Source organism: Gorilla gorilla, chromosome 9 (genome assembly GCF_029281585.2).
Source record: "Gorilla gorilla gorilla isolate KB3781 chromosome 9, NHGRI_mGorGor1-v2.1_pri, whole genome shotgun sequence".
NCBI lineage: Eukaryota > Metazoa > Chordata > Mammalia > Primates > Hominidae > Gorilla > Gorilla gorilla.
The window spans coordinates 65768401-65795907 of NC_073233.2; the positions used below are offsets into that span (position 1 = coordinate 65768401).

General features: G+C 38.9%; 3 protein-coding genes across 3 annotated transcripts in view; 1 reads left to right on the forward strand and 2 right to left on the reverse strand.

The window, feature by feature from the left end:
* The window catches only part of OR9Q1 (olfactory receptor family 9 subfamily Q member 1), a 151926-nt gene that overhangs the window by 72746 nt on the left and 51673 nt on the right, over nucleotides 1-27507 (forward strand). The window lies entirely within an intron of this gene.
* On the reverse strand, nucleotides 7757-8458 carry LOC101153055 (olfactory receptor 9I1-like). Its single transcript, XM_019036108.2, has one exon. It carries the CDS (start codon nucleotides 8456-8458, stop codon nucleotides 7757-7759), a length of 702 nt encoding a protein of 233 aa, XP_018891653.2.
* Nucleotides 15548-24330, reverse strand: LOC101147404 (olfactory receptor 9I1). The gene is made up of 3 exons (XM_055356162.2): nucleotides 24074-24330; nucleotides 23244-23445; nucleotides 15548-18272 (listed from the first exon to the last, which is right to left on the reverse strand). The coding sequence occupies exons 2-3, from the start codon at nucleotides 23378-23380 to the stop codon at nucleotides 17306-17308; spliced, it is 1104 nt and encodes a 367-aa protein (XP_055212137.2). The 5' UTR covers nucleotides 23381-23445; nucleotides 24074-24330; the 3' UTR covers nucleotides 15548-17305.

A 27507-nucleotide genomic window follows, 5' to 3' on the forward strand; every position in this document is an offset into this window, starting at 1 on the left:
CTTGTTCTGTTCCTTAAGAAATCTTTATACTGTTTTCCATAGAGGTTGAACTAATTTACATTTTCACCAGCAGTGTGTAAGCATTCCTTTTTTGCCACATCCATGCCAACATTTATTGTTTTTTGACTTTTTAATAATGGCTATTCTGGCTCTGGTAAGGTGGTATCTCATTGTGGTTTTAATTTGCATTTGTCTAATGATTAGTGATGAACATTGTTTCATATGTTTGTTGGCTATTTGTATATCTTCTTTTGAGAAATGTCTATTCATGTCATTTGCTCACTTTTTGATGAGATTATTTATTTTTACTTCTTACTGATTTGAGTTCCGTGTAGATTCTAGTTATTAGTCCTTTGTTGGATACATAGTTTGTAAATATTTTCTCCCATTCTGTGGGTTGTCTGTTTACTCTGATGATTATTTCTTTTGCTGTACAGAGCGTTTTAGTTTAATTAGGTCCCATTTATCTATTCTTGTTTTGGTTGCATTTGGTTTTGGGGTCTTAGTCATAAATTCTTTGCCTAGGTCAATGTCCAGAACAGGTTTCCTAAGTTATCTTCCAAAATTTTTTTTTCTTTTGTAACAGAGTTTCATTCTTGTTGCCCAGGCTGGAGTGCAATGGCACAATCTCAGCTCACTGCAACCTCCGCCTCCCAGGTTCAAGAGATTCTTCTGCCTCAGCCTCCCGAGTAGCTGGGATTACAGGCGTGCACCACCACACCTGGCTAATTTTGTATTTTTAGTACAGACGGGGTTTCTTCATGTTGGTGAGGCTGGTCTCAAACTCCCCACCTCAGGTGATCCACCCCCCTTGGCCTCCCAAAGTGCTGGGATTACAGGTGTGAGCCACCACGTCTGGCCATCTTCCAGAATTTTTACAGTTTTGGATCTTAGATTTAAGTCTTTGATCCATAGACTATAGTTAGGTCTTTTGTTTTTTTTCTGATTTGGCTAGTGTATATTTTTTAATTAGATAATTTAATTCATTTACATTCAAGCTTATTATTGGTAAGTGAGGACTTCTGTCATTTTGTCAATTGCTTTCTTGTTGTTTTGTAGTTGTTTCGTATACCCTTTTTAACTTTTTTCCTCTCATTATTTATCTTTGCAGTTTAGTGTTTTTCTGTATTGATAAGGTTTGATTCCTTTCTCTTTCTGCTGTTTCTGTGAGTTTTATACTTTCATGTGTTTTCATGATGGTAGTTATTGTCCTTTCACTTCCAGATGTAGGACTCCTTAAGTATCTCTTGTAAGGCCAGCCTGGTGTTGATGAATTTCCTCAGTCTTTCCTTTCTTGAAAATATTTTATTTCTCTATCACTTCTGAAGCAAAGCTTTTCTGGGTATAGTATTCTTGGGTGGCAGGTTTTTTTTTTCTTTCAGCATTTTGAGTATATCATTTCATTTTCTCTTGGCCTGCAAGGTTTCTGCTGAGAAGTCTTCTGTTAGTGGAACGGGGATTCCCTTATATGTGACTTGACATATTCTCTTCCTGTTTTTAGAATTCTCTTTGACTTTTTAAAGTTTCCCTAAAATGTGCTCCAGAGAGGATCGGTTGGGTTGAATTTATTTGGGGACTTTTAAACTTCCTGGATCTGGATGTTCATATCTCTCTCAAGACTTTGGAAATTTTCAGCTATTATTTCATTAAATAAGTTTTCTACACTTTTCCCCATCTCTTCTTCTTTAGCATCCATAGCATGTATATTTGTTCACTTAGCGGTGTCCCATAAGCCCTGTGAGTTTTCTTCACAAGTTCATAAATTCTTTCTTCTGCTTGATCTAATCTGTTGTTGAAGCTCTCACTTGTTTATTTGATTTGATTTCGTTCACTGAATTCTTTGCATCTATATTAGTCCATTCTCACGTTGCCATAAGGGCATACCTGAGACTGGATAATTTATAAGGGAAAGAGGTTTAATTGACTCACAGTTCCACAGGGCTGGGGAGGCCTCAGGAAACTTACAATCATGGCAGAAAGGGAAGAAAACACGTCCTGCTTCACATGGCGGCAGCAAGGAGAAGTGCAGAGTGAAGAGGGGGAAGCCCCTTATAAAACTGTCTGATCTCATGATAATTCACTCACCATCATGAGAATAGTATGGAGGTAACCGCCCCTGTGATTCAATTATTTCCTACTGGGTCCCTCCCACAACATGCGGGGATTATGGGAATTACAAGTTCAAGATGAGATTTGGGTGGGGATATAGGCAAATCATATCAGTATCCAATATTTCTTTTTCATTGTTTTTTATGACATCTATCTCTTTGTTAAATTTTTCACTCAGATCATGAATTATTTTCCTGATTTTGTTGAATTATATATTTATATTTTCTTGTATCTCACTGAATTTCATGAAGATTAATATTTTGTTTTTTTTGATGTTTCATAAATTTCATTTTTTGAGATCTGCTAAGGGAAAATTATTGTGTTCCTTTAGAAGTGTCATGTTTTGTTTTTGTTTTTTACTTTTTAATGTTTCTCATGCTGCTACATTATCAGTGCATCTGGTGGAATAGTCACCTCTTTCAATTTACTGGAGTAGCTTTCATAAGGAAAGAATTATTACCATAGATGGGACCTAGGATGTCAGTTGGGTAGAGGGCATTGGCTTTGATTCTGGGTAAGCACAGTAGTGTGTTTTAGCAGCTTCTTCAGCTATAATCCATATTAGTAGTGTTTGTGAGTGTCTCAGTGGGTTAGACTTTGGGAATTTGTAGTAGCAGAGTTGTGGCTTTGCTGGGGGTGGGCTCACTGGACTGGTTCTCAGGCCAAGGGTGTGCATGGGCATGCAATGCATCAGTAGCATGGATACTTTTGGAGTAGTCATTTTGTACAAAATATTCTTTTCTACCAGGCCAGATTTCATTCAAACATGCATTGGCATCTAAGCCAAACTCAATTAATCAGAATCCTTCTCTGGGAATATTATTAGTGAAATACAATGTAGCCTAAAACACTTTACTATCTGAAGCCAAAAATATGAAAAAATATATACTGAGTAAAACTAAAATATATGAAGCTTGTATTTTGTACAAGGCCATGACCTGCCATATGAACTGAAGGAGTGGAGAAGAAAGAAAAGAAAGAAGCCCATGGATAAAGAGGAAGAAGGATAAGAGAGAGAGAAAGGCCAATTCTCAGTTGGATGGTAGTTTTTTTTTTTTAATGTAAAACATACCCAGAACAGAAGTCTTTATTCCTACCCCTAAAATTGCTTTTTCCCAAATCTTCTCCAGTACCATCTGAGGTACCCCAAAATAAGTGTATTTTGCCTATACAAAATAAGCTTTTGTACAGGCAAAACATAATAATTTCCCCAAATATGGGAGGAGTGATTTATAGGAAACAAAATGAACAATAAAAAAGTAATCTGATTATTCATGATTTTTTGGAATGTTAATAATTGTAACCGCAGATAATCTCTAGGAGAGTCAGTATTGCTTAGCCAATGCAACACTTTTCTTTTATCTTTGATGGGCTCCTTTTAGTGAGGCAGGACTATGTGACTAGTTTTAACCAATGCACTGAAGCAGTAAATGTTCATGTGTGAATTCGTAGTTTTTTATCCTCTGCTCTGGTGATTGAGGAGATCGCATGTTCCAGACAGTACAGCTATTAAAATGGTGGGGCTTCTTTAATCCTGGGTGCCTGAATGGCTACATGAAGCAGAGCCCCCTGTCAATTTGCCTGAGTCAAGCATTGTGAACAATAAATAACATATTTTTTTGGAGTCGATTGTTGCTGCAGAAAACCTAACCAATTCTGACTAATCCAAACTTACAAATTAATTTTCATCATCTTTAATTTTTATAACAATTCTTTCAAGTAGGAAATATTATTCTTTTTTGATTTGAGGAAACTGATGTTCTGAGAAGGTAGATTTTTTTTTGTAGTTTACAGAGTTATTAAATAGCAGAGAGGATACAAGTCCACTTTTATTATAAATTCTATGCATTTCTGCATCTACACCCCTGGTTAACCAGATATTATCTTTAAGAAATTGTGTAGAGAAGGTAAGATAGACACTAATAATACTTTATTACTCAACCATTTGAGTTGCCATGACATGCAAATGAAATGATGACAATGCTCTGTAAGATTTATTCTGAAGCAGCAATTAATTAATTTATACCTTTATTGAGGTATAATTGATATGCCAAAAACTGTACATATTTAATATATAAAATGTGATGAATTTGATCATAGGCTTACATATAAAACCATGACCAAAATCAAAATAACAAAAATATTCGCCACCTTCAAAAGTTTCCTTTTGTCCCTTTTCCTTTTTTTGTGGGAAGAACAATTACATGAGATCTACCCTCTTCATAAACTTTTAAGTTTACAAAACCTTATTGTTAACTATAGGCTCTAGGTTGTGCAGTAGATCTCTGGGACTTATTCATCTTTTTTAAGTGTAACTTCATATCCATTTTCCCTTCCCTTCATGCCTTGGCAATCACCATTGTATTTTCTGCTTCTATAAGTTTAAATATTTTAGATCCCTCATAAAAGTGGAATTATACAGTATTTTCTGTCTGTGACTTATTTGACTAAGCATATGTCTTCCAGGTTTATCATCTTGTAGCAAATGGTAAAATTTCCAGTTTAAGGCTGACTAATATTCTGTTTTTTGTCTATACCACATTTGGTTTACCCATTCTGTTGATGGATGCTTGGATTGTTTCCATATCTAGGCTATTGTGAGTAATGATGCAACGAATGTGGGAGTGCAGATCTTTCTTCGAGATCCTAATTTAAACTCTTTTGGATATATGTCCAGGAGTGGGACTGCTGGATCATTTGATAATTCTGTTTTTAATTTTTTGAGGAAACTCTCTACTGTTTCCCATAGTGGCTGTACCATTTAACATCCCCACAAACATGTTCCACACCCTTGGACACTGGAACACATCCAAGGGTTCCAATTTTTGTACTTTCTCACCAACATTTACTATCTTTTTTTTTAAATAATGGTCTTCAAAATAGGTGTGAAGTGATATCTCATTGTAGTTTTGATTTGCATTTCCCTTATGATTTAGTGATGCTGAGCACCTTTTAATATACCTGTTGGCTCTTTGTAGGTCTTTGTAGAGATATATATTCAGTTCCTTTGTCCATTTTTTAATTGTATTATTTATTTTATTACAATTGAGTTGCCGGAGTTCCATATATATTTTAGCAATTAACTTCTTATTAAACAGATGGCTTGCAAATATTTTTTCCCATTCTTTGGGTAGCTTTTTCACTCTGATGATTGTTTCCTTTGCTGTGCTGAAGATATTTGGTTTGATGTAGTTCCACTCATCAATTTTGGATTTTTTTGTTTGTGTTTTTGGTGTCATTATCTATGAAATTATTGGCAAGACCAATGTCACGAAGCTTTTCTCCTATTTTGTTTAGGAGTTTTACAGTTTCAGGTCTTACATTTAAGTTTTTAATCTGTTTAGAGTTAATTTTTGTGTGTGCATAACATAGGGTCCAATGTCATTCTTTTGCATAGTGACATGCAGTTTTCTTAACACCAGTTATCAAAGAGACTGTCTTTTCCCCCATTGTGTATTCTCGGCACCTTTGTCAAAGATCAGTTGACCATATATGTGTGAGTTTATTTCTGGGCTGCCTATTCTGTTCCATTGATGTATATGTCTATTTTTATGTCAGTACCATACTGTTTGAATTACTATATTTTGAAATCAGGAAATGTGATGCCTCTGGCTTATTCTTCTTTATCAAGATTACCTTAGCTATTCTAGGTATTTTATTGTTCCATATACAATTTCTATTTCTCTAAGAAATGCCATTGGGATTTTGATGGGAATAGCATTAAATTTGTAGATTGCTTTGGATAAAATGAATATTTTAGTAATATTAAGTTTTCCAATTAATGAATGTGGGATGTCTTTCTTTTTTTTTAAATTATACTTTAAGTTCTAGGGTACATGTGCAGAACGTGCAGGTTTGTTATATATGTATACATGTGCCATGTTGGTTTGCTGCACCCATTAACTCATCATTTACATTAGGTATTTCTCCTAATGCTATCCCTTCCCCATACCCCCACCCAATGGCAGGCTCCGGTGTGTGATGTTCCCCACATTGTGTCCAAGTGTTCTTATTGTTCAGTTCCCAGTATGAGTGAGAACGTGCGGTGTTTGGTTTTCTGTCCTTGTGATAGTTTGCTCAGAATGATGGTTTCCAGTTTCATCCATGTACCTACAAAGGACATGAACTCATCCTTTTTTTATGGCTGCATAGTATTCCATGGCATATGTGTGCCACATTTTCTTAATCCAGTCTATCATTGATGGACATTTGGGTAGGTTCCAAGTCTTTGCTATTGTGAATAGTGCCGCAATAAACTTACGTGTGCATGTGTCTTTATATTAGCATGATTTGTAATCCTTTGGGTATATACCTAGCAATGGGATCGCTGGGTCAGATGGTATTTCTGGTTCTAGATCCTTGATGAATCACCACACTGTCTTCCATAATGGTTGAATTAGTTTACACTCGAATGTGGGATCTCTTTCTATTTATTTGTCTCTTCTTTAATTTCTTTCACAAATGTATAGTAGTTTTCAGTGTACCAGAAGCAGCAATATAGAAGAGAGTATTAAATGAAGCATTATGACCCTGTCCTCAGGAGTTCACCATCTGATGTGGACAATAATTACTTCTATAATCATAGAGGCTATTTTTACCTGAGAAAGTAGTATCAATTGAGACTACTTGCTACAGGTCTATCATTGTTGACTTTGCAGACCCTGGGAACAAGCCTGAGAGCAGTAATTGTCATGAGGCAAGCACTGTGTTTAGGAGGAGAAAAAAAGAATTTGGAGATTCAGAATCTAGAGAACTGTCACTTAAGAAGAAGATATTATAGTCCTGCAGATATTAGAAACCATTTAGGAAGACATTAGAGGAAGAGTAGCCAAAAGAAAGCACCCTTTCCCTATCTATTCTAATTTTTTCTGATTAGAAATTTCACTGGGTTCATAGGTTCTTTTCATTCACTTTATGGTGAGTTGGTAGGTTATCCATACCACAAAAAACCCTTATTCTCCAATTAGTACAATTTATAGCTATAATTTTCTACAAAGAGTAAAGTCAGTGTCAATGAGCACAGTAACAGAAGAATAAGTAAGGGCAACTGAGAAACCCAAGCATGGCTGAGTTGGGGAGTGGGAGGTTGGATATGGTAATCAGTTCGCTTATGACTATGCTACTTTTTATCTCTGTGATGCCAGAGAGTAGCCCTAGAATCCAGAAAGTTTGGGAGGGCTAAAGAGAGAGCGGGGAAGAAAAATGGAGGTAGAGGAAGTCATCCAAACAAACATCATGAAACTTGCATTTTCCTCTACAGGACAGGTAGTTCCTGCCCACTTACAGGCATTGAAGAAAACTACCTAATGTACATTGTTGAGGGAAATCACCATCTGGTGACAATGCCCACCAGAATATGAAGACCTGGAGAAAAGATGGGTCACGATGAAGGACCCTTATCAAAAGCTACATTTGTTGGAAATTGGAATTTACCAATGAGTTTTCCGAATGCAGCTTTTATATCTTTGTTCCTCAGACTGTAGATCAAGGGGTTCAACATAGGGATGATTACAGTGTAAAAGACAGACACTATCTTGTCTTCCTCTGAGGATTTGTCGGAGTTACTTCTCTGGTAAATGAAGGCAAGTGTCCCAAACAAGAGGACAACAGTGGTGAGATGGGAGGTGCAGGTGGAGAAGGTCTTGGCTTACCCACCTGCCGACTTCATCCTCAAAATGGCTCTGATAATGAGCATGTAGGAGATCAGGATAACCATGACATTGGCTAGGGACATGCATTTTGCACAAAGGAGAATGACAATCTCAGTTTGTGTCATGCTGCTGCAGGCGAGCTTCAGCAGGGGTGAGAGGTCACAGAAGAAGAAGTTGATCTGATAGTCACAACAGAAGGAGAGGGTGAATGTGCACATGGTATGCAGAATGGCCCCAGACACCCCACAGATGAAGGCACCGGCCAAAAAGACCCTGCAGGTACCTGGAGTCATGGTCATGTTATAGCGCAGTGGATTGCTAATGGCAACAAAGCAGTCATAGGCCATCACTGACAGCAGGTAACACTCTGTGCCTGCACAGATGGTGAAGAAAGACAACTGCACAGCACAGCAGCCATAGGAGATAACTGTCTTGTCTGTGGCCAGTGTGGCCAGAATCTGAGGGGTGATTACTGAGGCACAGCAGGCATCCAGGAAAACAAGGTGGCTCAGGAAGAAGTACATGGGGGTGTGGAGTTGGGCATCCACTTGGATTAGAATGATCATCCCCCCATTCCCCAGAAAAGTGACAAGATAGAAGCTGAGAAACACTAGGAAGAGTGGAACTGCCAGTTCAGGGTGATCTGTGAAGACTACAGGAATGAACTCTGTCACAGTGCTGAGATTTCTTTTGGCCATAGGCTCAATATAGCTGGTTCACCTGAAGAAGATAATGAAATTGAGATTCGAGAACTAAAAGTCTTTGCTTTCTTCAGCATCAGATGTTAAGTAAATGTCCCAGCCTCTGCTCAGAAAGAAAAAAAGTATTTACCATCTTGAATCCACAACTGGCAGTTACTATGGAGAGCTTTTATCTCTCTCTGCATCCCACCTGAAATTGGACCTTGGTGCAGTTTTTCTTCAAATTCACTTGCTTATTGTCTGGGATGTTTTCTTTAAGACCAGAGAATGTTAGACCATCAAGACTGGAAGGGACCAATATGGGGTCCCTCTGTGCTAGAATAATCTCCCCAAATTGTTATCTAGCTCAGGTGTGCACGAGGGCTGCCTCTATGTGGCTTCTTAGGCTGTGGCTGCATGACTCCAGGCAGGGCCATTCATACAGATGTCATGTGAATGGTGCCTCCAGGGTTGTCAGAGGCAGAGCTCTTTATGTGATTGAGGCTTTCTGTCCACTCTGCCTTTGGAAAATCTACCTGTTGAGTAAGCTAGATTGCTCTTTCTATACCTCCTACACATTAGTATTATGCTTGGCTCTGTGTGTTGGGTAAAACCAACTCTCTTCTAAGACAGATAGTGGTAATGCCCACTTTTATATAGTTTCTTCTTCTCCAAGTCAAACATTCCCAGTTATCCCAACAATTCCTTGTGAGTACTTTCGTAATCTATTTTTGCTCTCCTATGAACTATGTCATCACCTGCCTTGAGTTTCTTTTCTTGAGGGATCATGAAAGACAGTGATTCTGTGAAACCATTAGGTTTACGGAGCCTTTATTCTGTGTTAGACATTTCCACATTAATTTAGTGATTCCTCCCAATAATCCTGGAATAGCTCTTATGAGTTTCACTCTTGAAATGAATTATCTGAGGTTCAGGAAGTTAAGGTGACTTGTCAAAGAATAAATTGCAAGCGCTGAAGCCAAGATTTAAGCCATTGTGTCATAACAGCAAGACATTTCTTGTTTTGCTATCCTACACTGGTCCTTCTCGACAGTACGCCTTCTACTTTAATTGTTACCTCTGTACTCTAGAGGTAGTTCATGGAAAGGGTTCATAGTGTTTGGTAAAATCAGTTTTCTATAGAAATCAGGCTGATTCTTCCCTTTCTGGTAGTGGAAGTTCCTTTGTCAGCTACTGATTGTTCTGGACTGTGATCTCCAGGATGAAGTCCCTGGAGAGTGGGTGGAGTCTCCTCCATCAGCAATTGCAAGACTCACTGGGAGGCTGGCTGGAATCAGGTTTAGGGACTTGTTTGTGAAATATGGGGTCCTACCAGTCACAGAACTTCCACAGAATCCTTCAGGGCTGCCTGCTGATTTTGAGCCTAGGGATTTCATGGCTCATGAGGCAAACCCAAAGTTCTGGTATTCCAGACTTGGAAAGAATACCAGATTCACCAAATTCCTAATAATTAACAACTCCACTAATGTGTGGAAATTGATGCATATAAAATCTACTGATTAGTGTTAGCATGGGCAAGGACAACCCTGGTTTCACCTATTGCTCCCACCTCCTTTAGCCTAATGGAGGTGGGTCTAATGGAAACTGAGAATGGAAGGGAGTCCTAGAGTACTGAATTTAAGGAAATGCTCAGGACCTTAAGAGCAGGAGTTTATGCATCTTTACTCCAGAGCACTGCTTTTACTGTGATTATTCTGTGCTTCAACTGTCTGCTCCTTTCTAGTACTCTGTCAAAAGAGTTTCCTATTGTTTTAAAACCTTCTCTGCTTTCTCATGAATTTGACTTATACATTGCTGTGGCTCATCACCTCATGGAGGTCCATCGCCTTTAGTTCTGTTGAAATAGAAAAATTATTTCAGGGTTTCTTAATTCAAATCTCTTCAAAAGAGATTTTGATTTATCCAGCTGCTTTTTTGGAGTGGCCAGTACATAAATTAGAATGTTGAAGGTATGTAGCCATCCTACATATTAACTCTCTACTGTGTTCAAAGGGACCATATATGACACAAAACATGGCTCATGCCTTCAGCCTGGGTTGCAGTTGGGGCTGACACAATGGCATCTCTTCTGGACTTGTCCTTATTGTGGCCATGACTCATTTTGGAACTTTCTAGTATAGACATCTTGAATTCTCACTCCAATCTACTATCCTATTCTATGACTTAATAACTCTTCTTGAAGTAGCATTTTACATGATTATTTAGCCACAGAGTCCTTTTTGGGGGGGTGGGCATGGAAATTTTGAGGTATGTAATCTATGCTTCAGGACATGCTTGACTAGATGATCTTCCAGGACTGTTTCTGCTGTGTCTGTCTCTGAATCATAAGATTATAAATATGGGCCAGGTGTGGTGGCTCATGCCTGTAATCCCAGCACTTTTGGAGGCAGAGGCAGGTGGATCACCTGAGGTCAGGAGTTTGAGACCAGCCTGGCCACCATGGTGAAACTCCGTCTCTACTAAAAACACACACATAAAATTAGCCAGGTGTGGTGGCCTGTGCTTGTAATCCCAATTACTTGGGAGGCTGAGGCAGGAGAATTTCTTGAACCCGGGAGGTGGAGGTTGCAGTGAGCTGAGGCCACACCACTGCCCTCTAGCCTAGGTGACAGAGTGAGACTTCGTTTCCAAAAAAAAAAAAGATTATAAATATGTTTATTTGAGGCGCTTAGAAGATTACTTTAAGTGATTCAATATGGGAACTAAATAAACCACAGATTCAGATTTCTAAATAATCATATGCTTTACAAACTGATAGCTATGTCTCACTACCTATTAGGATTTATGTTGTTATGATTGGCCAACCACAGTACCTTTTTTTCCTAAAAGGGCCATACCTTTTAGTCCAGCCCTGGACATGTCCTGTTGGACTTGCATAACTTTGTTTATGCAGCCTGAGAATAGATGCTGTCATACTCTCTCTGATTGACCTCTTTTGCCTAGAGGGATGCATTCATCTGTCAGCTTTCTCCTGGAGAGTGGTAGCTACAACTTGCAATGTCTCAACCATGAACGTCAATGATTTTCTCAGTGGGAAAACCTACACAATAAGAACATTCCTGGAAACCCCAAGCTTATCCGTTAGTTTCTGTGCCCATATATGTCTGATGCCCTACATTTGGATGTGGCATTATGTCAGGCAAGCATCTGAGTGACTTGTTTTTCCATTGTTTAGGGATCACTCATTGTGCACATGGCTGTCAGAGTGGGCTCAGCAAATCCTGACACACTGGGAGTGGTGGCTCACTGTGCTCCTCTCAACACTTGTTGAAAATACCCACGATCACCCTCAGAGACCCAGGACTTATGGACACACAGAACCCTAGAGTTGGAAAGGACCTTGGTGATGTGGTTCTGTGGTTTTCTAGCTATGTTCCTCAGCCTCAGCTCTGGAAGAGCTGTCTCAAGGAGACACAGCAGTGGGATGTGAAGGGAAGGCTCAGCAGGTGGGTGCTGCCATTTCAGCCTCAGAATTCTTATAAACAATGAGGTGCTTCATTTCATTTTGCTTAGAAGCAGGGCTCTACTGTTAAAGAAAATTTTAATGCACCTGGTCTACTATATTTTCTTCATTTTGCAAAAGAGAACAATGAAGTCCAGAGAAGGGACTTTCACCCAGTAAGTCAGAAAACATTCCCTCCCAAATCAATCTTGATGGGACCTCAACACTAGTGTCCCATTTGGTGCCTCAGGAAAGGCAACAGATTCATGAAGGTACAAACCAGAACTAACAAGTCCAGGATGGGAACATGGGGGTGGGAGGACTGCTGCAGGACAGCCAGGATACTCAGAGGCTAGGAGACACTTCCCAACTCATTACCTGCCTCATTGTACTCTCTCTTCCTGTAACAACCATTTCCACATTATCTTCTCAAAAGGTTCTTGTTGCAAATGGTTTTCTTACAAATATCATCAGTGGGGACAACCTACTCAGAGCTGGCTAGCTCATTCGCAGTTCATGCTTTGAGCAGTTGGTGGTGGTGTTGTATAGGGGGGTAATAATATAACTCTATGCCAACTATTGTCCCCTGCACTTGACATATTTGTTCTTGATTATAGCCTCTGCAAAGTGTGCCTTTCTGTGCCTGTTTTATGGAAGACAGAACTGAAGGCTGGGGAAGATAAATAACTTATCTAAAAGGTCACACAGATAATGTTTAAATTATGTTCAAAAATTGGAAAGCACATTGAATAGTCTCTGGAATGTATTTTATTTCCAAACATAATATAATTATAGAATTTACATTACCTCATAGGGAAAGAGCTGGTCCTTGTGCTCCTGTGAGGAGCTTCTGTGAAGCACTGTTAATATTTCTTCTGTTTCTGAGCAGGTCCAAGGAGAATGAGATTGCTGCTGTGAGAATCTGAAACCCATACAAAATGCAATCACCAAATCTTCTTCTGGCCAATTTTATGCATATGCTAGAAACCCACCTTTGAACACACCCCAGCAGGTAGCAGGGCCAACAGTGCACCTAGTTTTACGCAGCACTGCTGGGTAAAATTCAGAGCCTTGGACCTCATAGGTCCTCCAGGTGCCCAGCTGTTTTGCCTTCTTTCCTAAACAACCCAATTAAGACCATCTTGTTTCTGAATCACTGAGTTTTCTGATCCAATTGTATCCTTGGGTGGTTTTATCATTTTGTCTACATCACCTAAGATGAGGCTTATGTACGAAATTGATAATGATAAATGAAAGAGAGACTCTCCCCTTTTCTCTGCAAGTCACTGTGATGATTTACCTGCCCTTAGTGGGGGTTGTGTGAGCCCAGTCTTGCCTGCAAACCATAAATTAATGAGTATGACAGGGCTTCCAACTTCTGGGAGAAGCCTGTTTCCTTCAGTTAGAGCTGACTGCAGGGATATTAAATCCTCCTTTCTCTTCATCTAGCTAGGCAAACATTGGGTCTGGGGATGAAAAGGCTTAGGAGGGTAAGTGGCAGACCCTGAATGACATACTTTCCCATGCTTCTCTGTTGCTCTTTGGGGAATGAGCACTGTCACCTTCATGCCACTTCCTTCAGAGTTAGAAAGAAATGAGATGATCCAGATCTATTAGGTTGGTGCAAAATTAATTGTGGTTTAATACTTTGACACATTACAGATGAGGAAGCAGACCCAGAGGGGTTGTGTTGTATGTCTTGCTTGAAGTCACACAGCTTCTCCAATGCCAGCTAGAGGTTGTGTGGGATGGTCAGAGTGGTGGTGAAGGCAGTCAGGAGGAGGAAACTGGGACTTCCGGCTGCAATGGGTTTGAGCAGGTTGGTCTCATCTATTAGCCTGGATTCTAGGAAGCCTGGCTGAACTCCTCATAGGCTTGCCTGTCCACATGGCTTACCTGTCCATACTATTCTGTGCGGAGCCTTAAGCACCAGGCATTCTTCAGTTTAATCACCTGCCTTCTAAATATTCCCTGGGATAAGCGTTCAGTTGTACAGGATATTTAACTTTGACATAAGGAAAAGCTGCTTTGAGAATTGAAACTTGAAAATAGCTAAGAGAGTAGTTTTAAATATTCTCACCACAAAAATGTTTATCGTAATTAACAATAACATATGTATTGATATATGTATGCACTGTAGAACTGCTAAATCAAGCTAATTTACTTGCAATAACAAAAATGTTATTTATTGTGAGACTTTGGGTAAATAATTTAATTTCTCAGATCTAAAGCAAATAAAGCAATTCCTAATTCAAGAGGATATTGTACAAATTAAATAAAAACAATGAATAAGATGTAGCCAAGCACTCATCTGGTATATGCATGTTATTAATAATTAGCTGGATTTAGTAGTTCTACAGTGCATACATATATCAAAGCATGATGTTGTACACCACAGGTGCGTACGGTTTTTGTCAATTAAAAATAAAGAAAAGGAAGGCTGCTTTAATGGTGGAAAATCAGTCAAAACAACAGAGCAGGGAAAAGCCGTAACTGAGGAGGAGTCTCCTAACTTCCCTTGAATCCCACTATGTTGTTGCCAAGGAAAGAGGGGTGTGTGCCACTGTCTGACATGGGCGTCGAACCCATGACTCAGGCTTCCATGCTAGTTTAGGGGTGCAATGAGGGTCTGCATATCTGTTTGTATTTTTAAATGAAATATAATACATATACAAAGAAGTACCTTAAAATGAATACAGTTTAATAAAAATCTTTAAAAACAAATACTCAGGCAATTGCTATCAGACAAAGATAAATAGAATACTTCCTCTCTCCAGAAGTTCCTATGAAGTTCTCCCCTTTCACAACTCCCCTTGCTCCTGTATCTTGGCTGTGGTTATAACCATTTACTTGTGTGATTTAAAGCTTTGTCATATGTGTATATATCCCTATATTGTGACTTTGTTTAGCCTATTTTAAAAATTATATTGTTTCTAATTACTTTCTTTAATAAGATGAATGTTTCCTTCTCACATAAAAGAAGCCCGAGGATAGGCAGCCCAGGGCCCATGGGGTGGATTAAAAATGTCATCAGGGACTTAGGCTTCTCTTTTTCCCTGCTCTGCTGTTTTCTATGCATTGCTTTCATCTTTAAGGTCAGTTTATGGTCCACAATAGCTGCCAGGGCTCCAGCCATCACATTCATTCCCCAGGCCAGAAGAAAGAAAAACCGAAGGAAAGTGTTTTGAGTTTTGTGCTATTACAACAATGCTTCATGAACATTCTGTACCCATATCCTAGTGTGCATGGGCAAGAGTTTCTCCAGTGTGTATAGCTAGGCCACTGGAATAGCTGGGTCACTGGTTATATATTTTTTATTTCTAAAGGATTGCCAAATTGTTTTATAAAGTTGTTAAACCCATTTATACTACTCATTTTTCATATCCTTGTCAACATAGTGGTATCATAGTTTTAAATTCTTGCTAACTTAGTGAACTTGTTATGGTTTTAAGTGCATTTCCTGATAAAATTCTTATGAGAATGATGCTTATTATTCTCATTTCCTAATGAGAATAAGCAGCTCTTCATACATTTAGTAGCTATTTGGATATTCTTCACCTTGGTCAACCTGGTTTTCTATTCTGAATCTCTTTTACATGTTCAGCTTCACAATGTTGATGGAAAATTTTTATTAGCTCGACATGGGTCAGGTGCTTATTTCTGAATCAGTGAACTACAAGATATTTGGTGAATTATTTTAATAAAATTGTTGTTTCCATATGGAGAGGCAATGAGGATCAACTTTTCATAAAATCAAAGCTGGGTAGAGGAGTTCATATATTCATAAAATAACATATTCACTTACAAATACATCCTTTTATTATTCTTGACTATGTGGGATATAGATACATGCACTCCACCTTTCCAGGTAAGTACTCGTTTGTTTTATTCCTTGGTGCAAAGGATTGAGTTATACATCTTCCTCAGTTCATTGCTTTCATTGACTTTTACCATCATTGGTTGGTGATCTATTTTGCTTTTGTCAATGGCCATTAAATTCTAGCAAGGGTCCAGGGTTGACATCAGAAAGTGAGGGAAATGGAAGAGAAAATAAGAAAGCAATCTATATTGAACATCTGATTAGTGCTTGGCTATTTCTTATTCATCATTTTATTTAATTTTTACAATATCCTCTTGAATTGGGAATTGTTATACTTGTTTTAGGTCTGCAAAATTAAATCATTTACCCAAAGTCTCATAATAAATCAGTGGTGGAATCAGGATTCTGATTCAAGCCTGACTCCATCCCTTGTCTACTGCTGTATACTCCGAGTACTCTTTGACTCATGAGGAAGTACTTCCTTAATTGCAAAATGGGAATTTTACATTAAACTATGTTTTTCCCATTTGCCATAGAGTTGCCAGAAGGCTCAAATAGGAACAAGCATGTACCATACAAATTCTTTCGAAAGGCTTTGGACTCAACAGTGAAGAAAACATTCTGTTCTCAAGGGTTTTACAGTCTGGTACAGGAGTCATGATTACTTCCCCTCTCACCAGATCTTCATTAGAGAAAGTAATATGGGGTTCAGTTGTCTTTCAATTTATCTGTTGGTGCTCTCTGATTTGCTCTTCCTGGAAATGGGTTGCTTGGTAGGAGAGAACTGTTCCTGAGACACACAATAGGGTGAGGAGGAGAAGCAATGTACCATGGCCTTCAGAAATGAGAGAGCTTGAGGAGACATTCCCAAAGGTAGGATGGTTCATTTCATCTTGAAGATACCAAAGTAACATTAAAAAAAGGAACAACAAAACCAGTAAGGTATCAAGTGATAAGGAAAATTTCAAGTTCTATTGTTCTGGCCTGAGCAAGAAGGAAGACACTCTAAGGGGGTGATACAAGTCTCTTCTGAAGAGAGAAGTTCATTTCTCAAACTTCCTTCCCTTGGCCAGTTGGAGACTGAGTTTTTCCTTATACAGTACTCCCTGCTTAGTGAGGTGATCAGTCCTTCATATTAAAAGACAAAAAGGCCAATTTGTGCAATTCACAGAGGTCCCCAGATATAATCTTTGGCACAGAGATAAAAGTGGGATTGATGGGAGCAAAAACAAGAGGGAAAGGATGGCAAGCCCAGGCATGAGTTCAGAGAGTATTGGGTTGGAATGAAATAAACTCAAGACTCCTGGGATCTGAGATTCTATAAGTTGTGACATTAGAGAATATTAAGAGACTGCCCAGTGCTAAGGAATGGATTGAAAGTGGAAGAAGCGGATAAGAAGAAAGAACATGGAATTGCTGGAAACTAATTTCACCACAATTGTAGTTTTTCCTGTGTGCCTGGTGGTACCTATCTTCTATCTTCTCTGTTTGTGGGTATAGGTTGCATATAGTAATGGTGCCTATTAGGATATATTCATATGGGAAGAAAGTGGACCAAAACAAGAATTCCTCTTACTTAGATTTACATGCTCAGGGACACCTGGAGTCTCCTAGTGACCTTTCTGAAGGCATCTTTTACATCTTTGTTTCTTAAGCTGTAGATCAGAGGGTTCAGCATGGGGATGACCACTGTGTAGAAGACAGACACGACTTTGTCTTCCTCCAGGGATTTGCCTGAGCCACTTTGCAGATACATGAAGATAAGGGCTCCAAAGAAAAGGGCCACAGCAGTGATGTGAGAGGCACATGTGGAGAAAGTCTTGGCTCTGCCACCTGAAGACTTCACTTTCAAAATGGTCTTGATGATGAGCAGATAGGAAATCAGGATGACTGAGGCATTGGCCAAAATCACAAAATTGCCAAAGAAGATGATGACAATCTCGATGTTTGCTGTGTCACTGCAGGCAAGCTTCAGCAGGGGTGGGAGGTCACAGAAGAAGAAGTTTATTTGATTGTCCTTACAGAAGGAGAGGGTGAAGGTGCACGTGGTACGCAGGATGGCTCCTGACACCCCACAGACATAGGCTCCTACCACCAGGCTCCAGCAGAGCCTGGGATTCATGGCCACGGTATAGAGCAGTGGGTTGCGAATGGCAACATAGCGATCATAGGCCATCACTGCCAGCAGGAAGCACTCTGTGCCTGCACAGATGGTGAATAAAAAGAACTGGGCAGCACAGTGGCCGTAGGAGATGACCGTTTTGCCTGTGGCCAATGTGGCTAGGATCTGAGGGGTGATGACTGAGGTGTAACAGGCATCCAGCAGGGAGAGGTGGCTCAGGAAGAAGTACATTGGGGTGTAGAGTTTGACATCTACTTGGATTAACATAATCATCCCCACATTCCCAAGAAGGGTGACTAGGTAGAAACTCAGAAATACCAGAAAGAGGGGAATCTCCAATTTGGGGTGGTCCATAAAGCCCATGAGAATGAATTCAGTTACTGTGGTGAGATTATTCTTGACCATGGAGACAATGTGGACTGTTGGTCTGAGGATGAGAATGAAATAAAAAGAATCTCAGAATTGAAGGACAGAATCTTTCCCTCTATGGTGGAAGTTTTGGTTTTAATTCTAGGTCTATTTGTAGAGTTTGTTTTTAAGAAATTCTGAAACTGGCTGATTTTCCTTGGGCATCTCTTGCATTTTATGGAACTGAGCCTTAAGCTGGTATTTCTGATTCAAATTAATTCTAGTTTACATTTGGAAATTTCTGTAAAGATAAGAGGCATACGATTCTCAGGTTTGGAAGAGACCTAGACAGTATCTTTTCCAATCCCATCTGGGGCTGGAGTCTCACTTACCATATACCCACCACACGGTCACTCAGTTGCCGTATGAGCCTCCATCTGCAAACAGTTCCACCTGTTGATTCTCTTTTTGGACCTAGGGTTTCTCCTTCTGTACCTTTCACACACTGGCCTTAGTTTTACCCCTTCTAGATACAGCAATTTTAATCACTTCTTCTTATGAAAGCCTTTCACAAGTTGGAACTGATGAATCTGCTCTTCCTGCCCAACATTCCCTTATAGTACACATTGATATATTTTCCATCTTATTATATAATTATTCAATGGGCAGTAAAAAAATTGCCTAGTCGAATAGTATTAGCTGATAACAAAAAGTCTTTCTTTCTACTTTAATCATCACCACCCCAGCTCCGGGGCCATCATCTTCAACATATTGCATTTTATATTTTTTAGTTACTTATACATCATGATTATAAATAATATGTTCAAACTCGTGGACTTGCTACCTTTTTATGACCTTGGGTAAGTTAACTAACCCCTTTGTGCCTCAACTTTTCATAAAATCAAAGTTGGGTAGAGTTCATACCTTGTCCAAAATCAAAGTTCATACATTCATAAAATAACGTATTCACCTATCTGTAACATAGAAAAATATGCTTATGTCATAGGGGTCTTTTAATTTTTTTAAGGAAGAGAAAATAGATTTATTATCTTTTTTTGAATTTGAATATAAGTTTTTATTTTTTATTTTCATAGGTTTTTGGGGAACAGTTGATATTTGGTTCATGAATGAGTTCTTTAGTGGTGATTTGTGAGATTTTTGGTGTATCCATCACCCGAGCAGTATACACTGAACTCAATTTGTAGCCTTTTAAGTATTAATAAGTTAATACCTGTAAGAGGTGTAGATCAGTACCCAGCACATAAAGCTAAATAATGTTGGCTACTTTTGTTGTTGCTATTATCATCAATTTTAGTTGGTAGCTATTGATTTTCTGTACTGAAACATAATCCATTTAACCCACATGAACTTTGATAATATTGCTATCTTTGTGAAATATATTTGTATCTTTATTTCAATACTATATATATATATATATATATATATTCTTGTTTTTTGACTGAGTAAATTTGACCCTCACTAAGTAAGATGAAGAAATTATTCCCTTGTTCTTTTCTCTCTCCTCCCTTCCACCCCCTTAACAAAAAAATCAGTCTTTTATCCCATTCATATGGGAATGCTTGCTAATTTAAGTCTTCTCTATATTTTGACTACGGGTTGATTCTACTATCAGTAATTTGTGTTTCTCTATTATGACTACGTACATGCCATACACAAAAAGACTAAATATTGTGATCGAATACACAGAAAAGGAAATGTCATTAAACTTCTGCTTATGGGAGAATCTTTCAAACATCAAGTCAAATAAATGCTCCTTTCTTTTGATCTACCAAATTGGTTAAAATAATTATGTTTAGTTTGCTTTATATTTGAGTCATGGAAATTTTGCATTTCCTAAGATTTCCTGTTGCCATATGGTACAGATTTGAGTCACCTCGTAATACTGCGTAATACCATGTTCCAAGTCCATCCAGGATACTCATTAAAATGCCTAAAGCCTTCCTTGGGAGAGTTTGCATGGAAGCCTAGGTTCCGATCTCTTTTTTTTCCCAAAGTTATCTCTACTCTCCCAGGACCTGCCAGAAACCTGGCAACAATCCTACTGGACAGGTGACATTAGTTTGTTTGTGTTTGAGAAATGGAGATTAGAGAAATGAAACCATCCGTTGACCCACATTGTAGAGGAGCCAGGATCCACACCCAAGTCTCCAGATTCCATTATCCTACACTGCTCCCCTTGAACCATTTGCCTGGCCTCCTTAATCTTACACCTCCAATTTCCTTAGGTTGGAATCTGCCAATTCAGAATCCTTGAATCTAGAACTATGTTTGATGAAGCCATGAATATAGAAATTAGATTGTTAAGAAACTCTTTTCCATGTAGCACAACTAGGAATTTTCTTTGCTGTGGCAACACGGGGATTGCTATTTTTGATAAAATCCATAGTAGTAAAAACTCATCGTAATACCTCTTTCTATCTTCTTTCATACATTTTATATCCATAAATGTCTGTGATTACCTCCACACCCCTGTAAAGTTGACATGATTGATATTGTCATTATTTTGGCATTGAGACAACCGACAGAGAGGTTAGTGACTTGTCCAAAAGTCAAATAATTAGCTGTTTGCAGACTTGGGGATAACAGGCAGGTCCTCTGGCTTCCGTGGGATCCCTTTTTTTACTTCCTTTTCACCTAAGGTCTAATTCCACTGGGACCTGCCAGGAAGAGGTTTTGAACTTGTGATGAGGCCCCATCTCTAGAATCATTGTGACTACTTTATTCACTACATGGGTAGAGAGAGACAAGCAGCACACACTTTCATGAAAGGGCTCATGGTAGCTGTTCTTGAGTCTGGAGCTTACTTCAGCTCTAATCAGGGTCCTAGTGGGAGAGAGACATTGACAGCTCCCGTCAAACATGTCCCAGGGCTATTCCATCCACCTTGCTCCAGCAGCAGGGTCTGGGGACGAGTCAGCTTCTTTGGAAGGCCTTCATGGTATGGTTCAAGCTCTGTGGTTGTCACCTCTATGACAGGCACTCGCTAGCTGAGTAAACTTCAAATGTTTATTTTCCCTTCAACATGGACTTCGCTTTCTATTCTACGAAATGGCAGAGCTAGGTTATATGACCACTAAATCTTTTGTTTCTCACAATCCATGATTTATATGTCTAGGTATTTAGGCTCTTTAGCTACTAAATACTGAGTATATAAAGCAATGCAGGCACTATTTCAAGTGATTTATAGTTACTTAAACATAATATTTTGGGGTCTTAGGTAGAAAATTGAATGGCCTTTACTCCTCAGTTCCTGATAAACCATCATCATTGGTCAGGGCAAGGCTCTTCTTCATTTTATTTTATTTTATTATTTTTATTAGTCCTGCCTCATTCTTACTCCTTCCCCTGTTCCTCTTAAGTGTTCACTCTAGTGTATTCAAAATACATATCCTTCTATGTTTATTCTTTTCATATTTATTTAGAAATATATGTATATTAAAATACAGTGGCTGTAGAGTGTTTTAAAATTTGTGTACATGATATTGTGACATAAATCTCATTTTTTAGCATACACCGTATTTTTGTGATTTGTTTATGTAATTGTGGTAAATTTTGTTTTTTTTTCTGATTTTGTTATGGTCTTGCTTGGTATGCTTATAACATATTTTACTTATCAATTCTACTAGAGACTGTGAGTGCTTTGCATATATTATTTAATTCTGAAAGCAGCCCTTTAAGCAGATATGATGACCTTATTTTTACCAATGAGGAATTTAAATCTTTGGGAGATTAATTTGTCTAAAATTACCTCCAAATGAAAGTAGAAGCAGAAGAGTTAGTTGATGGCAAATCCTCTGCTTTCAGCTATAAATTTGTTTTGTTGTCTCCCTCCATTTTCCTATATCTTTATAATCTATGGAAACAAAGAAATCTCCCTGCAGTTAATCAGAGCTTTTTTACCTTCAAATCATGAGATAACTTGGTTAATTTCAACACCTTTCTCAGTATCTAATTCTGAAATTGTTGTAGTTCATATTACATCTATCTCATGGCTAATTCCTGGGGGTCTCTCTGATTAGAGACACAATTGTTCAAGGCTGCTGACCAGAGATTAGGTGGCAGATTGTTGGGGTGCAGATGCAATCACACTGAGTTTGTGGCACACGCATGCAAGGCCTGTTTCATACATTAGCTCTAGTCCTTCCTGAAGCCCTCCAAGTTGGGTATAGCTATGACTATTTTATGGATGAACAAAGCAGAGTTCAGAGAAGTTAAGAAGGTTGTCCAACTTGTTATACACCTAGGAAGGAACAGAACAGACATTTGAACCTAGGACATTCTAATTCCAAATCCTGTATTCTTTCCATCTTATCATGTTCTCTTTTTAGGGGATGAGAAAGACCCTTTATGCAGATCCAAGCCCCAAACCTTTAAAATCAAAGCGCCTCTCTGAAACCATTAGGCAAATACTCAACTTCTGTGGGCGTCGAGTATAAAGATTGATGTTGGAGTTCTTTGTGGTCCATGTTTTTTCTTCTTTTTCTTTCTTTATAACTTGAGAAAGACTTAGGTGGATCATATCCCTCTTGATATACCCTTGGAAAACTGCCCAACCAATTGGAACCTCAATTTTTTCAATAATAAAATGAGAATATAGTAACGATTCTTGAAATAGAACGGATTTTTATCTAATATGGTAGAATTTGCTTATTTTTCAGACAGGCAATTTCCAAAATATTTCCCAGAGGGAAAAATTTTAGGAGCAGACTGGTGACACCCAGTTTTGTGTGATCTTGTTTAAGAAGGAGATTGGGGTACCATCAGCTTGGGTGAGGCCCAGAGTAGAGAGAAACAACCAACTCCCTGAACCCAGGACAGTTTACAAAAGGGAAAGCAACGGTTTATGGCCAGTGACCCTTTTAAGAAAGCCTAGGAACATTTATAGGTTGATATTATTACTTGTGATATATTTAAATTATAATATGTGACATAAAAGAATATGCGACCTCTGGAGGGGATAGGGAAAAAGACTCCTCTAATTCAGGAGGAACCCTTTACAGAAGAGATGGTCCCTAACCCTTGTACTTACTTTAACTTGGGACGTTCTCCATACTCTTCTTCATTTTCCTCCAAAGATTGAGTCCCTTGGGGAGAGTGAAGGAGCTCAACAAAGTTAATGTTTCTCACCTTACTGAAATCAGTGTCTTGAAATATTGTTGTTAACATTTACTGAGCTCTTGCTCCAAGTCAGGTAGATGCTAAGCACTTTAAAGGCTTTTATTTCCTTTCAACTTGACAATAACATAATGAGAGAGAAATATTTTATTTTACAGATGAGGAAATGAAGGTTTAGAGACATTAAATGTTTTGCTTGAGGTTTCACAGCTAGAAAGACAATATGTTTAAATTCTAACCCTGGTTCTCTGACCCCAGAGTTGGAGTGTTGAATCAACATGCTGTGCTGCTTTTCCTAATCCTGGCAACCATTTATCGAACATCTTCTCTGTGCTGATCACAATACTATGCATTGTAGACACATTAGTTCATATAATTCATACAATGATCCTACAAAAAAGGTATTATTTTGTCCTGGAGGAGAATAGGACTCTGAATAGTTAAGTACCTTGTCCAAGGTCACATGACTAGTCAATGAAAAAGCCCGGAGTCTAATCCAGGTCTGTCTTATTCCAAAGCCAAAGTCCTAGTACATATGATTAATTCTACTCCAGCATAATTACAGAAAGTAGAGTCATTTACAGGAAAATATCTTGTCTAAGCTCTGCAGTCTAGTACCACGCCTCCCACATGAAACTATTTATATTTTCTAAAATCTACTTAGTGACACAAAAGCCCAAAGAGATTAAAGCTGTAGATGCCCCCCTTACCCACCCCCCCAAAAAAAAGCTGATCCAGTCTTACTTGTATATTTCACATAAGAGCTGAAATCCCAGTCTGGTCATGGTCCTATCAGATGACAACTTCTGATGACAAAGGCAAGATTCTCTGCCCAGTTACACCTTCTCTAGTTTGTATGGACCTTACTTCAGAGCCAAGGTAATAATTAAGTCTTAATTACCTGGTGGAATAATTCAGTTGGATTTATCTTGGCCTTGTAGTCAAGCTAAGCTAAGGTTGTTTAAGCATTTTGTAGAAAGCAGCTAAGATTGCTCAAATAGATGTATGTAGCTGACTGACCTTAGGTTTTCTTCTTACTAAGCAAACCAGTGGGATATTTAAATTGCCTTTGGGGATAGTTTTATGGGAGGGATGCAGTGATCTCAGTGGTTTTCCTTGAATCATGAATCAGGACCTGGGACAGCCCCTGGGACTCCAGAGAATAGCCGGCCTGGTCAGGGAGACCACACTTCAGCAGAGGCTCATTATCTCAGCTTCTGCACACTTCTGAGAGAATAAAAACAAATCTTATGGGAGCTCATGAAAACTCGTAAGCCTTGTTTGTCTCAAAGCTCAACTGCAGACTCTGCTGGGAATGAACTTGGTTTTTCTTTGCCACTGGCTCCCCATTCCCAAAGTTACTCAGGGGTACTATCAGGACTGGAACTCAGATCTTAGGACTCCTGGTAAAGTTCTCTTTACAACGCACTCATCCTTAGTCCTGATGTCAAGTCCCATATCAGGGGCTGAAACCTGGCTGCATTGTCTGCTCAGAATTTCAAGGAAGAGTGATTATTGGCTCAGGAGGGTATGAGTCTGGGATGGTCTAAACATACTTCATTCATGTCTATACTGAGGAGCTTGTCAGCTCACCTTCCTTAAAGATCTATTTCCAGGGTTTCCATGGTCATCTTTCTCTAACCACTCCAGCTCTTGTCTCTTCCCTCATCTCTGGAACCCATGATCTCTTTGTTAGAACCACATAATTTGGCACTGAACTCCACTTGTCTTACAGTGTTCATAGTTATTCTTTAGTGAATAGTCTCATCTCCTCTGCTGGATTGTGGGTTCCTGGAGAACCTGTCTTTCTTCCTACTAATAACTTGGTTCCTGATTCAGTAGAACCTCTCTGTGTCCTATAAGCTTTCATCGGCTTATTATTGTAGGATCAGAGCTTTTCCAGCAGAAGAAATCTCAAAGAGGCCATGTGCTCCATTTGCTTCTAAGTAACATGGCTGGGATGAAAACCCTTTGAAAATTAGCAAGCATTCAGGCTAACTAGGGTGGTTTTCATAATTGCAGATGCCAGATGCCAGTTGATACAAGAATATATTACAAAGAAGGGTGGCAGCCACAGATCAGGACTCCTGGCAGTTAGCACAAGAAATTCTACCTTCCAATACATTTTTGGACAATATTTATTATTTCCTATAATTAAATATCTATTGAAATAACTGTGTGGTAAGAGTATATGTAGTGTATTCTAATACTTCCCGGAATGGTATAGAAGGTAGAGTGGTAATTGGGACAGGGTGAAGGAATATGCCAGTAATAAGAATATTCCATTCAACATCCCCTGGGGAACTTGTAGAACGGGGTGACTATACAGTAGATATTACCTTCCTTCCTTTTGACACATTGGGGGATCTAGAGTGCTTTGATGTATAACATAATCATTACTATTGTTATCTTTAATAGTGTTATTGTTATTGTTAAGCATTTCGCCAGAGTCTTGCTCTGTCCCCCAGGCTGGAGTGCAATGGCATGATCTTGGCTCACTGCAACTCCACTTCCCGGGTTCAAGCGATTCTCTCACCTCTGCCTCCCTAGTAGCTAGGACTACAGGCATGTGCCACCATGCCCGGCTTATTTTTGTATTTTTAGTAGAGACGGAGTTTCACCATGTTGGCCAGGCTGGTCTTGAACTCCTGACCTTAAGTGATCTGCCCGCCTCGGCCTCCAGAAGTGCTGGGATTACAGGCATGAGCCACCGTGCCCGGCCTCACGCCAGAACTTCTGTTTGGACTTTTGGGAAGAGATGCATCTTAGGTTAGCTTCCTTAAAAAAAGACCCGGGACAGAATTTTGGGCAAGTGCCTCACTGAGGGAGTGCTTGAAGGAGAAACCTGTAAGGGAGTGAATGAAACAGGAAATAGCTAAGCAAAGATGTAGGATGTAGTTTCAGCTGGAGTCTAGCTTTGGCCTGATTCTTAGAGTAACTCTGGAATGTGAATTATGCCATGGGCCTAGTTCTGCCTCCAGACAAGGGATTTGGCTTTTTGCAGCCCACACCAACCATCCATTGACTGTGGGCTGCCTCCAAGTGGTGTGACTTCCCAGGCATTCTGGGAAAAGTGGATCCCTTAGCTAATGGCAATTCTCCAGAGAAGGAGAGCTGTGAGCTCTTAGCAGCCAATACTCATAGCAGCTGCAGGTGGGTGTACTGATCTGTTAACTGGGATACTTAAAGATGCTCTTTTTTCCTGATAGAATTTTGAGTGTTTATATCTGGGGCTTCTGATGCCACTGAATGAGTGAAAATAGCCCAGAGAGAAGTTAAGAGAGGAAGAAAGGAAGACTGAGGTCTAATGAAGTTTGGACTTTTGGAAAACCCCAATGTCCAAGACTGCAGCCTGAGGATATTTGAATTTCTGAAGCAAGTCTTGCCTGGAGCCATCCAGATAAAGTGTTTTTGGTTACATCAACAAATTTCATTTTTTAATTTTTAAGTCAATTTTATTTGGCTTTCTACCATTTAAATTGAAAAAAATTTTTGACACTAACTCTGAAGTATTCATGGTTTTGTATGTTTGTATAGGCACTGGAATATCTAGAAGAATGTATACCAAACTGTCAAAATGAGTATCACTAGATATTATGAAAAGGGTGTCACTTTCATAATCTTTGTGTAAGGATTTGTTAGAAAAATAATATATTAATAGAAAAAATATTTCAATATTTATAGTAGAATAGTAGGGGTAAACAGGTGAAAACAGCCAAGAAAAACTAAAAAAAAAAAAAAAGAATAGTAGGAAGAGAGCAATTAACCTACCTGATATAAAAGCTTACTATAAAGCTTTAATAATTAAAGCAATCTTTTTCAGATGTAAGAATTGGTAGATACATCAGTAGGACAAATGGCAAAGCTGAGAAACAAATCCAAGTATCCACGAGGAGCTAGTATATAATAAAGGTGGTATTTTGCATTAGCGGAGAAAGAAATATTTATGGAGTCATTGATAATGAAATGGCTGGTTACGTATTTGAGAAGTCTGAACTGTATCTCACAGCTTATATCAAAACAAATGTCAGATCTATTGTGTTATAAAGAAAATATAAGTGAATCTTTGTCACTTTGTCATCACTCAGAGTGGGAAATTTACTTAACATTAAAAAAATATTTTTGTGGAAGTGCCCATCAACAAGATGAATGGATAAAGAAAATGTGGAAATGTACTT

What these genes read in the sequence shown, in the direction of transcription:
- LOC101153055 (XM_019036108.2), bottom strand. Translation starts at nt 8,458, where the DNA reads ATGGCCAAAAGAAATCTCAGCACTGTGACAGAGTTCATTCCTGTAGTC.
- LOC101147404 (XM_055356162.2), bottom strand. Translation starts at nt 23,380, where the DNA reads ATGTTAACAACAATATTTCAAGACACTGATTTCAGTAAGGTGAGAAAC. An exon ending in GGAGAACGTCCCAAGTTAAA is followed by an intron (nt 18,273 to 23,243) that starts GTAAGTACAAGG and finishes TCTCATCCTCAG; the next exon opens with ACCAACAGTCCACATTGTCT.